Source organism: Cinclus cinclus, chromosome 3 (assembly GCF_963662255.1).
Source record: "Cinclus cinclus chromosome 3, bCinCin1.1, whole genome shotgun sequence".
Classification (NCBI taxonomy): Eukaryota; Metazoa; Chordata; class Aves; order Passeriformes; family Cinclidae; genus Cinclus; species Cinclus cinclus.
Window position 1 is genome coordinate 14,884,625 of NC_085048.1, and position 16,805 is coordinate 14,901,429.

Here is a 16,805-nt window from a genome sequence, read left to right on the forward strand (position 1 = left end):
ACATGCGATAGGGAAGGGGTCGGGTGCCTGCCCGGCCACGGCGACCTCTTTGCCAGATGGAGGCTTTGGAATTACAAAAAAAAATAAACCCTCTCCCAAAATGCACGAAGGGCCCGTGTTATGGATCATTGGATCCATTGGTGTTGGAAGGCCTCCCCTGGGTCAGCCCAGCCTGCGCCTCTTAAAAGCCTTCAAGTCACAACATATGTTCTATTAAAAAATGTGTGCTCTTTGGCTCTTCCTGTCCGCAGTCCTTGCTTTCATTTTCCAGTGGCAGCTGAAGTGTGCTGGCCCTGTGACTCCCAGCAGGATTTGTGGTTGTACCGAGCAGCACCAAGTGCTGGCAGCGGTGGCACTGAGCACAGCTCTGCGTCTCAACACCTGCGATGGGACAGCATGGACCAGGGTCCCCAGGGACAGGGTAGACCTGGGTCCTTCAGGTCTCTAATGGATGCTGGCCTGGCCAGCACTATCCCAACCCACTCTGCCCCCTTCCTTATGCCTCCCTGACACAGAACGTGGACAGCAAAAAGCGTTTAATCCTGTTGAATTATCTCAATTTGTTCCTTCCCTAGTTTCTCAAGACGTTATGTTCTCAAGTGTCCACACAGAGAATCATCTTGAATCTCTGGGCTCCTTCTGCTGTCAGTTTCATTTTGCCACTGGGTTTATGTTTTCCATTACAGCTCTTCCAAATCCCTGTCCTTCCCTGCTGTCCATGTAGCTTCTGAAGCTTCACTGCACTGTTCTCATCCCTGCTCTCCATTACTGCACATTTCATGTCTTTCAGCTTCCCCAGCACTACCACTTCCCAGCCCATCAAACAATAAATTAAAAGGATCTCCCTGGCCAGCTCTTTGTGCAGTATGTAAGTTACCAGCAGCTTTATCTCGATATTTCCATGGGACCTGCTGTGCTGGAGCCCTGGCCTCTGCTGTATGATGGTAAGGAAAATGCTGATAATTCAAACTGCAAGTCAAGTTCTAACATTGAAGAGTTTGCAAAAGGGAATCAGTTGTGTGACAGAGAATGAAAAAAAAACTTGTGCAAATACCATCGGTGACTAAAAAGCACAGTTGAGGTGGCACAGTGGGGACACTGTTTGTGCCTCTCAATGGCATGAATCCTTTTCAAGAAGAACATTTCGGTATTTTTTAGGAAAATACTGTTCTATTCTGCATGTTTTCTGGTTCTGCTGTAGTTGGGAAGTGACTTGTGTTTGTCTCCTTGCTGCTTGTAACTCATGCAGCTCCTGCTCAAAGCACTTATTTGCACAGCCTTTGTCATTGACAGCAGAGACTTCTAACTGAGTCATAGCATCTGGAGGCAGCACAGCAGCCTCGCCAGGGAAGAAGCAGACACAGGGGAGTGGAATCATTTCTCCTGACTCCCAACAGGATGTTTCCCATGTCACACACCACAGAATCTGCCTACGTGTTCCAAGTTCCCCAGGAGTCCTCACTACAGCTCATGGATGCAAGACCAGTTAAAAGAAGTGATGTTACAGGTCTGTACTCTGACTTGTGTTATAGAAAAAATGTGTTTGATTATGTTCCCCTTGCTGAGCTAAAAATGGCAGCTAAAGTTTTTAAAATAAGTCTTTGGAACTCCTACCAAAGTCACCTCTGGTTTGCCTTTTTCTGCTGCTGCCAGCTGAGGCAATTCAGATGAGGAAGGAGCACCTTCCTCCTCACATTGAATATCAGGGGTCTGAGCCCCCAGCCCTGGCAGCCTTAGAGCTTCTCCCTCTCTCCCGACTCCTACTTCTCCCTGCTTTCTTTCCCTTCCCAAGGCTGCACCAAGGTGAAAAATAAAGCAGTTATTATTTTCCTGCTTCATTATACTTGTCCCTACACCCACTGATTTTCCCATGGGTTTCACCCAGCAGCAGCACAGCTTCCTGAAAACGCAGGAGCGAGACCCTCTGGATGATCCACACTGGCTGCAGTTTCCCTCCTTGGAGGCAGTAACCTGGAACAAAGCCCAGGTATCCTCAGTACTCCATTCCAAAGAGTTCAGAGCAGCCACATCAGTGGCTGCAGGATGCCTGTGTCCCCGCCCTGCCTGGCTGGTCTCCCTCCCAGCACAGCCATCCTGCACCAGCCCCCCCTCCAGTGCTGCTGCTCCAGTATTCTCTGCATCGGGCTCTCCGAGGACCATGTGGTTTTATAAAGGCCTGTTTAACTCAGACCACTGGCAAACACTTCAGAGAAAAGCTTTCTTTGTTGGAGATAGACAACGCCTTTGTTCCGAGGCAGGAAGGAGCAGATGTAAGTGGCTGCAGTGGAGGGTTGAGAAGGCTCTGCCCTGGTTCTTATCCTTTCGGCTGGATGACAAGAAAGAATCAAACATCCCGTGTGAGTAGCAGGGAAAATAATTAATACTGGAGACTGAAAAAGCAAAAGGTCACGCAGGCAGCTCCCCCCATTCCCTTCTTGTAGCTAATTATGCCATAAACCTTTCAAAAGAGACTGAAGGGAGAATATTATGGGCTCAGACAGTTTTCCTAATATTTGCCAGTAGTTAAAAATAGACAAAAGCAGTTGTCTGGGGTGCAGCTCTACAGTTACTGCATTTTGGCAGCAGCATCTGGCCTGGCTGCATACAGCAGCAGGCTACTGTAGCAAACACAGGGAGCCTAGCAAATGGGACAGCACTAAAAAAATACAGATAATTACAATCAGAGCTCCTGTGCAGGGGCTGTGAGATGATACATGGGAAGAAGTGAAGGTGATAGGATGCATCTCTGTCCCCTCTCTCCCCTCTGTTGTGAAGGACAGAGCAGTCAGAGCTGCCACAACCCCAGATTGTCCCAAACCACACTGCCCCACCAGGGAGGAAAGTAAGGAGCTCTGCCTGGTGGTGTCTGTCACCAGCTGATGGAAACGACTGCAGCAGCCTCTGGCCAAGGGCAGGAGCAGCACCAGAGGGATTCACCCAGGGGAATAGCAGAGATACAGAAGGTATTTTTAGTCAGAGTTATATACAGGGTATCTCTGAGAAATAGCGGGGGGGAAGGGATTTAAGGGATAACCATGAAGAATAGAAGTGGTAAGAAAAAGAGAATAAAAGAAAGCAGGCAGACCATCAAGGAATATTTCTTGGTAGAATAATTTCTGGATGTAAAAGTGATGATAAATCCACGGGCTTTTACAAAGGCTGTGGCCCGGCTGACACGGAGTGTGTGTGTGTCAGGGAGGTTTTGGGGAGCTGTCTCTTTGCTGTGGAGGGAGCGGGTCCGGCCGCGCCGGTCCGGCTCCGGCTCCTGGCGCTGTCCCCGAGGGAATAGGACAAGGACCGGGACCGGGACACGCTCCAGCGTGCCGGCGGAGCCAAGGGCAGTGCAGGACGGCGAGCCCGAGGGCAGGAAGGGCAGTGCAGACGTGCCGTGCCCCCCGGCTGTCGCACAGCTGCCCAAGGGCACTTCTCGGGATGCGGAGAGCGCAGCGCATCCCGCCGCCCGCCCCGGGATCTGCCTACGTGTCTGCCAGCAGGAACAGCAGCCTCTGCCCCGGGGAGGACAAAAACACGGTCCTCACGTGCTGTCCCCAAATGGCTGGAGTCAAAAGTCAAATTCTTCCTCGCCTGCATCTTTGGTATTCGCTTTCCGAAGCAGATTGAGCTTTTGGTGCAGGGGTAAGCATCCAAGGAGTGGGGAAGCAGCCAGCGCAGTGTAAGGAAACACGGCCAGGTTACAACGAAAGAAAAGGTTTTAAGAGAAGAGCCACAAAAACTGTTTCCCGCTCTATTTTGGACCCGGTGTCCTGACAGAATAAACACATGCTGCCAATTTTTTTTCTTCACTCCCAAAAATCTCTTTCTACGCACACACAAAAACAATATTAACTGTGTCAAAGACTTCATGTGGCAGTACTACAGGGAGAAATCATCACTCAAACAGATTTGTTATGAGCATGTGAAACGTAGTGTTCACTGAACTAAAAGAATCCAATCCACAAATATTGATTACAGGTGTGGACTGTCCACAAGTCCACTGTGATAGAAATATTAAAGTAAGTGACAGTGATAATTGTGACATACTAGTGCACCATCTGCTTGCTTGAGTGCACCGTCTGGTTTTTCTACTGCTGCTATTTGTGCCCTGATCCTATTTTAGTGGCACCAGGAGATGGATTCAAAAACCAGCAAAAATTAAAATTACATGCTATTTATTTATTGTTCTGCTTAAGAGGATGTCTTAATTCTTTTCACTGTTCCCTTGACCTCAGCATTACTGTTAGCTAAGCCTACACATATTTTCTGACACACAGTGTATTAAAGCATTAGCAATGCTGATAGATATTCCCCTCTTTTGGTCATCTCAGGACTTGCTGGGGCAGCTGTCAAGCCTATGTGCAAACATGTGTTTCATCCTGAGTTATCTTCCACATGTTAACAACCCTGCAGTGTTTTTATGCAGCACTCAGGTGCTGGAAGACATCCTGTGTGACCAGGGACTGACTTCTGGACCACTGGACATTGTTCCTAGTGGGGGTGATTGGTACCACAGGGGCAGCAGTGGCCTGACATTGGCAATGGCTGTCCCAGCACCAACACTGGCATCTCCCCTGGGACATTGTCCACTGGTACCCAGGTGTTGTGCAGCACCAAGTACAGAATAGTGTCAAGCCCCAGGGAGGGCTCTGGGTGGTGGTGGGGGTTGTGGCTGATCACAGGTGTCCTGCTGTCTTCTCAAGTGTGTCACCTTTCTTGACATCAGATGGGCCTTGTTTAAGATCCTGCTTTTTCCCATTCTTCACACTGGCTCTGGATTACCCAGCTGATATCAGGGGGCCTCTCTGCATGGCTCAGATGTACAACCTCTGTCCCCCCCTTGTTTGATAATGTGAGACACTACTGAGCACCTTCAAAAGCTTCCCCCAACACCCCTTTCTGGGAATAGGCCCTTCTTATGTGCCTGGGAATGGCCAAGACATCCCAGACCTGGTTGTCTGATGAAAGGTTGCTGTTGCTTGAGGTCATGTCTCTAAGTCAACACTAAAATAAGAGTCTATGTTATTTCTGGTCTAGTGCCTTATCTGTATCCCTGCCACCCTCCTCCCACCCACTTCCAGGGTGACTCCTGACCCTACACTTCCTGGGGAATTAATCACTCACATATCCCTGCTCCACTTCATCCAGTCTGCTGGTTTTCCATCTCCTCCTCCCTGGAGCTGCATGTCTTATGCTTTCCTTCCCCAGCCCCGCAGAATAAGCTTCTGTCTCTCCCTCTCCCTTCTTGGCCTTCTCCTGGTAAAACATTAAGAATAAAGAACGTCCCAGTTAAAATGTCACCATAAGGGTTTGCAGTTATTGACCATCACTGGAAGTCAGACAAATGAGGAGACTGAGCAGGGGCAGGAGACCAGTCAGGGCAGCCCTGAACAGAAGTAGCACAAAGCTTGTGTGGAAGAGAATGAGACAGATGAGAAGGCCACTTTCAAAGGCCACCAAACATGCCTCTACTGCTGCTCTCCTGCACATGGATGTCTCATGGACATCAAGGCTCAGCCCTGCTTGCCCCTGGATGTGTTCTAGCCAGGGGTGAAGAACATGGCTATGGGGCCACCAGTGCAGTGGGAGAGTGGTCTGCCTCCCCTTGCTGCTCACAGGTGCACAGGGTCTGCAATAGATGAGCAAGAGACAGAAGCTGAGGTACCCCTGCTCGGCGTGCTCAGCTTTGCTTGCTGCTTCCTACAACAGCATGCACACACGAAATTATGTCAGAGCGAGTGCACTGTGAATTTTGCTGTGTAAGGTGCTCCCCGTGGCAGCCAGCTGTCACACCACACACATGCAAAGGTGTGATTGCTAGCCCATCAGCAGGTTTATAAATAAACTCCTCACCAACCACTCTGGCTACACCATCACCTTCTTCCAGTTTCCTTGGGCTGTGCTGTGCCCACTCCCATCTCTGCTCCTGGTTGCAGGGTCTGCATCCTGCTCACCTGACACCTTCCTTTGCCTCCCCAAACACCTCCAGTGGGCAGAACAGCTGTGCTCTTACAGACACGTTGTCTCCAGCTGAGTCAGCCCGTGCTCCCTCATGGGTGGGTGACAGGGTTTCTGTTTTGCTCTCCAATGCCACATCAGTCTCATTGGGTGTCACAATGCCAAATTCTGGCAGGCCAGAGAAAGGCTGCAGCTGGCAGGAGCAAATCCAGGAACAAGGACACATCCCTGGTAAACGGCAGCCAAAGCAAAGGAGGGCATGAGCTGAGGAGATTGCTTGTAAGGGTAATTTCCCTTCCCCAGTGTTTGCACTCAAACTGTGCCATCAATGATTTTACACCCCGAGAAACCTCCTACATAAAATATTGAATTAACTGTATATTGAAGAACACAGTCAAGTATAGGGTTTTACTGCTGAAAAATACATTTTCCATTAATAGTTAAATAAATTAAAAAACTACCTCCCAAGCTTTTTTTTTGGGGGGGGGGGAGGGAATAGTCAGTGGCAATTGAGTTGCTTAATAGTTTAAATTCCTGTTCTAGCATCTAAAGGGATGTATCTCACCCCAGCAATGGCCACATCCCATCCCTACCCCAGCTAAAACTGCAGTTCCTGTTGTTGTGATACTTCCTTGGCAGCACTGCTAGTTGTACATGACTCAGTCAGCTCCATTCACTCACTGAGCTGCAGAACAGACCCTGCCTGTTGTTTGGATCGTGTCCAGCCAGCTTGATGCTTTTTCTCATAATTAGTGCTTGCCTGGACTTACTTGCTGCAACTCCCCTTACCACAGTGGAGATCCTAATACTTCCCTTTAAGAGCACTTTCCCACTTAGTTTTACACTATTTACATAGAAAGGACAAGGAGTCCCTATTTTTTTCCCAGCATGGGTAAGTCCTTACATCAGCCTTGGGTGTGCACTTCCCCTTCACTACTGCAGTGCTTCAGGATGTTAAGAGGTGCAGCAAGATGACTAATGTGAAATAAACTCAGGTTCCAGTTCTGTGCTGCAGCTCTTCTGGTGCATAGACTTGCCATTTTCCCTTCCTGAGTATAGACAACACTGTTTACACTCAGTTTCTTTCCCCTTGGGCATCCTTCCACAATGCCAGCAGAGCAGAGGATAGAGCCAGCACCATGTCTTGCTTTTCCATGGGGTGGATGTTGTCCAGGGATGCCCCCAACTGCACACCCTACTCTTTCCCATGGCTGCAGCTCACCTGAAGCAGTCCCAAATCACCACTTCATCTCTAATGTCTTGGTATTATTTCCTCCAGGAGACCCAGCACACACTTTCACAAGACAAAAGGCACAAACCCAAACACAGGAGGAGTTTCAGAACACCAGGAAATACTTTACTGTGAGGGTGACTCAGTACTGGGTTACCCAGAAGGGGTGTGGAGTTTCTGTCCCTAGGGATATTCAGAAGCCCTCTGGACAGGGTGCTGGGCAGCTGACTGGGGGTGGCCCTGCTTGAGCAAAGGAGTAGGATCAGGTGCCCTCAGACATCCCTTTCAATCCCAACCATGCAGTGACCTGTGAAGAACAGTCTGAGGCTGAACATTCACAGTTCACAGTTCTGCTGGATGAGAAAGGCCCTGGAGAAACATTGCTTTTACCCAAAAACCTTCCCTACACACTCAGTAGCTTCCAGCCTTACAGTCAGAAGGAGCCCTGGCCACATCTCCTCCTGCTCCACAAGAACCATCCCTCCTTTTCTCCTGAGTGATTGACTGAAGGAAGCTGAGCTGTGAATACCCTGCCTGAATACCTTTACCTGATGGTTTGGGCTTCCATTCAGATTCACCTGGCTGGCAGCTTATTTTTTGCCCCAGCTCAGGTCAATTCCTCCTCCCTTCATCAGGGGATGAAATCCCAGTGCTGCTGCAGCCAGCCAGGTCCCTGCTGGCCAGATTTCCACCCTGCACTTTATGGCATTCACACGCTCTGTCACGCTGGCTTACATCCACCCGAGTGCTGTTGTCAGGGAGCTCAAATATGGTTCATAAAAGCCTCAAGATGTACCTTCAGAGCAAAATAACAGCAGGTTAATGGGTAGGTGTAATGCAGCGTGAAAAAAACCTTGAGGATCAGAGAGATAGGGTTTTCAAAGCAGGGTGATGGGGGAAATTCCTCCAAGAAATTAATTTTGCACAATTTGATGGTGTTGAAGAGCATCTTTAACCCCCAGCACCTAGGAACTGATGGACCTAAAAAGATGGGCCTACAGAAAAAGTGTGAAGAAGAGTGATTTAGGGTCAAAATAATCATTTTCATTTTAGTTTCTCTTGAGGTATCTTTCAAATTTTCTTTTCAGTCCTGGAGGAGAGCTCAAAATTTGCCTTTGAAAAAAACAGTGGAAATCAGAATGGGGTCTTAGGGGTGCTGCTGGCCATTAATGGGGAAGAGTTGTGGTCCCATGCCCTACAGCATGTACAGAGGAGCAGGCACAAGCTGTGCCTCTACAGCGATGGAGTGGATTTGGGCCCTCCTCTCATCAAAGCCCTCATCCCTGTTGAGGCCAGGCAGCACAAGGCATTGCAGCATCCCCACAGGCAGAGCTCAGCTGGCCCCCAAGGCTGGGCTGGGGGGTCACTCCCAGGCAAAGCTCTGGACAGAACTGCCATGAGGTGCCAGCTCATTTGGGAATGGCCAGGTAGTGCAGCAGGGGGTGATTCAGGTAGCAATGGATTTTTATTTTTTAGCTTCCCATCATTGATTTTTATAACTGTCTCCTTTTGTCTCAGGCACTACCCTGACCTGAGGCTTTGTAGACAGCAAGTCTCGACCAGCCTCTTTGCCTACAGCCTGGGCTCTTTTTTAAGTATGCAAAGCAAAGGCAAGCGGGAAAACAAGGGCTGGTTTAGGGCCCTTTAGGATATCCACAAGATGGGGGACCCAGCCCTGCTGCTCCCCAAAAGCTCTTGGTCAGCACTGGCTGACAGGCTCAAAGCATTTCAAGTGAGAAGATGTGGGGACACGACCTGCAAAGCTGACCACTGTGTGATCGCTTTTCCCTTATTTGCTTATTAATAGCTCAATTATTTAGGGGGGGAAAGAAATCAAGCAAGCCTTATAATGACAAGATTAGAAGCATCACCAAACCAAGCACTGGCATTAGCACTAGCATTACTACCCAATGGCACTGGCACCACTGCCTGGCACAGCCAGTGCCAATCCCTGCATGCCTGTGCCCTTACTGCAGACACCTGCCACCCCTGAGCAGGGCTGAGCATTGCTCCCAGAGTGGTCCCAGAGAGCTCCCAGCTGCTCCAGCTGTATCTCTCCAGGCCAGGGACTGGGCTCTGTCTGGGCACATTCCAATGGCTGGAGCAGGCAGATTGGTTCAATTCAAACTCCTGGGCAGTGGCAGCAGGACAGTGCTCTGCTCAACCCAAACCAGGGAGCTCAGAAGTTGGAAGAGCAGATTCAACAGGTTGGCAGGGCCAGCACTGCCTGGCTGGGGCTCCACCCAGCTCTCCTCTCCTGCTGGACACTGAGGAATCAAGGTACTTAATTTCCCTGGTGCTGAGGAACCACAGGACTCCATTCACTTTCCCCCATGTCACTTGACCCTCTACAAATTTCACTCCAATTTACACTGTCTTTTTCAGCCTGGTGGCAGAAGCCACCTGCAGAGCATGCTCCATCATCCCCCACTGCTATAATCCCTGAGCCCAGGGCTCAATCTCCTCCAGGTATTGAACTTCCAAGACATCCAAACATTTTTCCATCGTGTTCCCACTCATCAGAGCTGCTGCCAGGCTGACCCATGCACCTTTCCTCTGCCTGCTGCATGCTTCCCAAACTGCGGTGGTGGTGACTGACCTGCAGGCCAGCTCTAAGCTCAGGATGCCACCCGAGGTGACCAGTTCTGCAGCAGGGACACACAGATTCAGTGTGGTTGACATTGGTCACCAGCTGTTATTGGCACATGCACCTGCAGCCTGCAGGGTGGCCATGCTGGAGGCATGACAAAATACATCCTGCTTTGAGCCAGAGAGCACACCAGCCATCCAGGAGCTGCACACACAGGCACACGGATGGGGCAGGGCAGCACTGCCCTGTGGGAATAAGAACCTGCAGGATGTGCCAAAAACCCCACAACTGCCCCAGCCACAGTGGCTACTGACACTGCCAAGGGGGAGGGAAAGCCAAATATTCCTTCTGTAGCATTGTGAATTATGCAAAGGTTTCCGGTGGTATGGCAGGATAGTCACAGGACAAACAGCTAAACAAGTTCTGAGAACTCATATATTAGATCAGTTCATCTAGTTGAGGTGTCACCTAAATATTGTCTAATATTTAATAATTTAATTGTAATAATGGCTCCAGTGATCTAAAACACAAACCAAATAGAGGAGCATCGAAGCTCCATGCTCTTGCAAACCCTTGCTCGATAAACTTCCATCAAGAAGCTGGAGACTGATGCAGAATTCAACTTTCCTATACGAAAAAGAGGTCAGATCTTAAAAGCCTAACTAAGTGTTTTCAATGTTAGAGCCCCAAGTCATGCTCCAGGAAGAAGCATGGAGTTCCATTTAAGGCTCCCTGCCTTGGGAGCTCAGAGTTACATCTTTGGGGGTTCACCTTCACTTCCTTTGAACTCACTTGAATAGAAAAGGGCTGAGGGGTGTTAGTAAGAGGATAGAGTGCTGGCACAGATATACATACACACACACCCCCCCCCCCCCCCCCCCCCCCATGAAGGCTGAGGAAAATGGTGGTATCACACAGCCAGGGAAGAGGGAGTAGCAGTCGTTTCTCAGCCAGCCCTGCACCACATTCCATATCATGCTGAGGTTTGCTGTGAGATGGCCACACACCAACTGTATGGGTTGTGCCCAGTCTTCCAGCAAGAACAAACTCAGGTGGAGATGACACAGGGCATCACCCAGCACTAGTGCATCACCCAGTCACAACACACTGCAGCATCTTCCTGCATCTGGGACAAACCCTGCGAGCAGAGCCTGCACAAGAACTAAAAATAAATAAGGAAATAAGTAAAGGTTTTCCTGCCCTTTTCCTAGCTCAGAAATAATCTGCCACCCACACTGCTCCCCACCCAGCCCCAGCATGTTGACACAAGCCCGGTGGTTGGGAAGATGCCAGCACAGGAGCTGCTCCAGGACAGCAACTGCTGCAGGGGCTGGGAGCCAGCTGCAGCAAAAGCTTGTTGAGACATTTTCTGACAGTGAAAAGGAGGAGGCCAACACCACTCCAGATACCATGGCACTAGGATTATCCTGGAGATGTTAGCATGAATTTTGTTTTCAGCTTGGGAAAGTCACTGCCTGCAGCTTCACCAGTGGTTTCCCTACACACCTGATCTTACCCATGGATGTTCTGCTCTCCTGCCAAAGGAGAAAGGGTCCTATGGAAGCAAACGCTGCAGCTTCCCCACACACTGAACTGAAGGAGGTCAGCTGGAATAAAACAGAGAATGAGAATGGGGTTGGCCCTTTCTTATGTGGGAATAACAACAGCAAAGCTGCCACTGGGATTATTTTCTTTTGCAAGGAGAAACTGGAAACAATCACCAGGGTTTTATAGATTCCATGTCAGAGGAAAATTGAAGGTATAAGAGCAGATGCATTTGTTATATAGAGGACTCATCATTAGAAATGAACATATAAAATTTAATAGCTTGGTTTAAAATACATTTTCAATTAAAAAACAGAAGGCCAAACAAAAAAAAAAAAAAAAAAAAAAACAGCTTCATAAAACATACATGACATTGCTGCTACTGTTATAAGACCCGTGTCCCAGAATATCTTATAGTGGAAAACAATTGTCAGATTTAGTTCACATACTTCATTAAGCAGTAAAAAGAAATAACATTCATGTCAATCATACCTCTATGAAGACTCTAAATCTACTTCCCTGACCCTAGACCAAGTTTCCATAATAAAACTTCCATTTTCAATAAAAATGTGTAAATATATATATATATGTATTCTATAGATCAGGTTTTTAAAAAAACTTCCCTTGCCATAGTAAAATGATTCCCGTGACTGCCGAGGGGAGGCCCAGGCTGGTGTTGGCTGGGTACGGGTCCTGAGGTGCTCTGCTGGCGGTGCATTCCTGTACAGGGTGGCAGCTGTTGGCCAAGTCTCTTCAGCATCCTGCTGCACATCAGCCTCTCTCCTTCGGCCTCGAGCCCCCATGTTCTGGCCACATGCCCACAGTCTGTGTGCAGTTTGCTCAACTCCAGCCACAGAGCAAAGAGGGGAGCATGCAGTGCCCAGAGCATCACCAACCCTCTGTTGGGGCCCATCAACAAAGGAGGAGAAAGGAAAGAGGGGGGAATAGAGGGAGGAATGGAATGAACCAGCTCAGGATTGATCAAAATACAAATTCCAAAATATTGTATTTTATATAAATCATTAAAAAAGAAGGTGGGGAGGGACTTCAAATGTTCACCTGCACTCACCACCAAGGGAGAATGAATTACAGCTGTAACAGTCCAGACATACCTTTGCTCAGCCTGACTCTGAAGACCTTTGATGCCAAACCACTGCCTCCATGGGCAACCTGGTCTTCTCACTAGAAAAAGCTGCCTCAACACCCAGCCCGAATTTCTGTGATTTACACCCACTACTCGCTGTGCTTGCCATGGATAGGGAGGACATGTCCATGGGTTGGGAGGCTGCTCCCATCAACCATCTCATCTGAACATGACCCCTCACCAGCCGAATCATGCTGGCCTTCCTCCTCAGAAGCCATGAGCTCTGGCTGAAGGACCACACCGTCTACCCTGCACTCCAGTGGAGGCCTCAGCAATGCCAAGCAGAGCCAAAGGGGGCAGGTCTCCTATTTCTTGCAGGTCATGTTCCTGTTGATCAACTCAACATGGCATTTGCCTCCCTGTTCCGAACAGCACAGTGACAGAGCTAAACACTAGTAGGTTACAATTTGTTAACCATTAAGTAGAATCATTAATTATTAAGTAAGATCACATGCTACTTTTCTGGACTATTTCTCCAGTCTTTCCACGTTGACCTTCATGTCCTAGGTGAGGTATGTGTATCTTTGTACTGTCTGAAAAATGTTATAAACTCCTTTCATTACCCAGATCCCTAACTAAAGCTCTGACACCGGACCTGTCACTCATTCTTCAGCTCACTATGTAACGGAGGCTTTTGCCTTAGTGCTGCCCTTTAAATGCTTCTCTCTCACTTGCTGTTAACTAAAGAGTGTCTTTCCTTCATAAGCACATGTGCATGATGAGTAAATAGCACAGGGCAGCACTTTTTGGAGGTGTTTGGCGCTTCCAGCTGGGGCTGAGGATGGCTGCTGTGCCCATTGGGTGTCACCAGCTCAGCAGTGGGTCCATGGTATCTAGAGACATCAGGAATGCATAACCTACTTGGAGGCCCTGCTCCCTGCTAACACTTGGCCTGCTGAGCCATTTTACCACATTCCTTTCTCAAAAGCCCTGCCTGTGCAGTTCCAGTTGTTGACATCCTAGGCCTTAGAAGCTGGCTCCATCTAGCCCATGGGTTCATCCAGCCTGAGCTGCTGGTGCAGGCAGCATCCAGCTGAGCCTTAAGTACACTGCTACAGAAAAAAAATCCACCCTCCAGGAGACCTTCTTTCTGTGCCCCAAACGCAAGACTTCAAGAGAACTGCATCTGCCCAGCTCCTCCTGTGAACCAGCTCTCAGACTTGGCCCAAATTACCTCCCAGGACAGCAGTACACAGCTGGTTCAGGATTTAGTGGCAGTTCATAACAGAAACCAGGATTTCCATTGCCTGCCTGTGCATGAGAATTTAGAGAGCTGGTATATTTTTCCTTCTACATAGGAAGATCCATGTTTTAACAAGCAGGTCTCTTGTGCCTTCTATGAATGTACAAACGTGTGCTCACCTTTGGTGCATGATAAGGGTTTGTCCATTTTTAAATATCTACATTAAATATGTTTTATCTGTATATGGCATCCTTTTAGATGGGCTTCATTGCATATTTTCATGGTATATACAGAACACCATATTTTATATATATTATATATTGCTTATATGTACACATTTACAAACCTTCAAAAATATATTGCACTTATATACAATATAGCTTCATCTGATGAGAGTTCACACAGTTACTAAGGTGAGTTCTTCATAAGCAAGGCAGTTTTACATTCCCCCAAATGACACAAGTGATTTCAACAGTCTGCCCTAGTCACAAGTAAACATTACAGACATTTCTCCAACCTGCATGCAACTCCTACTAATATCAGTTAGTAGTTTTGCAGCTCTCCCTAGCAGAAAACAGTCCAGTAAAATGGAATTAGGTGATTAACAGGCTCAAACAGGGTTACTGAATAGATAAATAAGACATCACCAGTCTAAAAGGCCACCTTCCAGGAGATTTCCCCTCCCATACCTACTAGTGGTTTATACACTAGTAAAGATATATACATACTCTCCATTTAATTGCTGATCTTTTCTTGCCCATTTCAAGTGCAAGTAAGGTCATGAGCAAGAACACAAACACAAACGTATTAAGCAAAACCACTGCTCTGCTCCCCAGAACAAGTCAAACATCTGGCTTTCTTCTGGAGGTGATTAGTGTTTTGCCCAACATACTGAATTATGGGAAAATGTTCACTTGAGACCTTTGTTTAAAATCCACAGTGATCTGTGATCTTAGATCTCAGTCAGAGTGAGCTTGTAAGATCCTCCAACCTCTTCAATCTGCAGCTGGAAGGTATCTTCATTAGAATAGTGCTTCACAATGTTATCATCCATGTTGACCAGAATTCTGGAAAAACAAAATGGATCAGGTATTTTACAGTTCGAAATGCCAAAGAGAGCAAAGGCACTCTCAAACCTAAAAAAGCCTGGACTACCCAAGGGTAACACAAGATCCCTGCTCATCTCTCTCTGACTCATTGCTTCCCATAGCAGATCTGGCTGTTCTGACTTAAATCAAGGCTGGCAGCCACACTTCTCAGAGTCTGCACAGAAGGATTAAATCTGGCTCCTGGACCAGGGAGGGAGAGAGATCTTGGAACCAGCAGAATCCTACTGAAGCCGCAGGCATGTGGGGCTCTGAATGGGTTTGCTAGCCAGTTATAAACTATCAGCACAAAATCCTACAGAGCTCACAGGGAAGAAACCACCCACGCTTGGCCACTTCTTTCATTTGCCAGAAAGGTCAATACCTGTGTATATGTACACACACACATCAAGCTGTGCTTAGCAGTGGTTTAGATATCACAGAGTCTAAGCTTTTGCAGCTGTTCTGGTAGGGTAATTCTGCTATGAAAGCACAACCCTGGAAGGGTGCAATTTTCTGGCTAGAAGGGGAAGGGGCTGAGACACCAAACTGGATTATAGACACCCCAAGAAAATTACTGAGAAATTAAAAGATGAAACAAAAGAAGACAATGTTCAGAAACTCAATTACTTATGATACAAAATAAAAAGATAATGAAGCACAGCCTCTGGGAGAAACAGACACTTCACACCTAAGTTCTCTTCAATTTAGCCCACAAAAAGACAACCAGGGCTTAGTAATTGTAGCCAAATGCAGATATAGTGAGCCCAGTCACCACTGGAATAATTTAACATGGGTTGAAGGAAGTTCTTAATAACCGGGAATCTTTTAGTAAACTGAACTCTTCTTCCTCTGACATGATCAACTCTGGTTCAAATAACAATTAGCTCAGAGAATTGACTCGTATTTACTCAGGAAGGCAGACTACATATTTCTATAGACCCTTCCTATAGTCTTCCAGTCTACAGCCCTGTGGATGATGTTGGAATGTGTTCACTTGTGTGCACACACACATAACAACAAATGGCATTCACAGGCAGTTGTTGCACAGGTACATACTCACCCTTTTTTACATTTTTTGAATATTTTCCCTATTTTATCAAAAGGAACATCGTACTTGTCAGATATCTAGAACAAAAGAAAGCAATGATTGGTGAAGCAAGGACACTGATGTCATTGTCTTTCATTTCCGATTTTACAGGAAGGAACAACAAAAAAAAAAGCCTGCAAATGAGGATAACTGCTCTGCCCTATAAAGGCAATACTAAATCCCAAACTACAGCGTAAATTTACAGATCAGAATCCCTTCTCTGCATTTAGCTAACTTCTGTGCAAAAAATTTAATCAGGTTTGAAACAGGTTTGAAACCTGGTTACTTACTTCTTATACAGCAATCTCCTGCCCCTACACTCAAAAACCCACCCATTAAAAGCCCACTCCACACCCTGACTCGTTTTCTCTTGGCTCTCTGTTCTCTTAACATACTGAAAACCATTTTTAAACACCATTTTAGTGTCAGAAGGATCAAGTGAAAACTAGTCATGACAGTGGCTGAAATAATAAAATAGCAACAGAGAAAGGATCTCTGCTAAGAAGGTCCGTAAGAACATGAGGTGATCAGAAACATTCTCCTTCCCCAGCAGGGTGACATCAGTGTGGAGCCACAGCCACTGACCATAGCACTTCACTACACAACCTCCAGAAATTCGGGAGGTCAGTAACCTAAGCCTGGTTTACTTTGGCAAACTGCTCTATCACACCGACACTAAGTACCAAACCAATACACTGCTTTGACATGCAAATATACAGGGAATTTCCCCCAGGCTACAGCTGTGAGCACTCAATTGCTTGCTTTAAGAAATCCGAGTGAAATAAAGAAGGTGCAGCTTCACTTCAAGACTATGGGCTAAGGGAAGACTTCACAGCCTTCAATCCCTCTCTCCATTAGCTGCCTCCCTTCAACTGGCAAAGCCTCACAGCTAGGGAGAGATAAAGATTCTGATTACAGAACTATCTCTACAAGGGAAAGCTAATGGCCAGACCTGCCTGTACATCCCCAAAGCCCCTGTTCCCTG

The 16,805-nt window shown here is 47.4% G+C and overlaps 1 protein-coding gene across 1 annotated transcript in view; it reads right to left on the reverse strand.

The window, feature by feature from the left end:
• Nucleotides 1-14,597: 14,597 nt before the first annotated feature.
• GRHL1 (grainyhead like transcription factor 1) overlaps nucleotides 14,598-16,805 on the reverse strand; it is a 36,528-nt gene continuing 34,320 nt past the window's right edge. The window contains exons 15-16 of the mRNA XM_062488487.1: nucleotides 15,794-15,858; nucleotides 14,598-14,712 (exon numbers count right to left, since the gene is read on the reverse strand). Of these exons, the coding sequence (XP_062344471.1) occupies nucleotides 14,598-14,712; nucleotides 15,794-15,858 (180 nt within the window). The remainder of the gene's footprint in view (nucleotides 14,713-15,793; nucleotides 15,859-16,805) is intronic.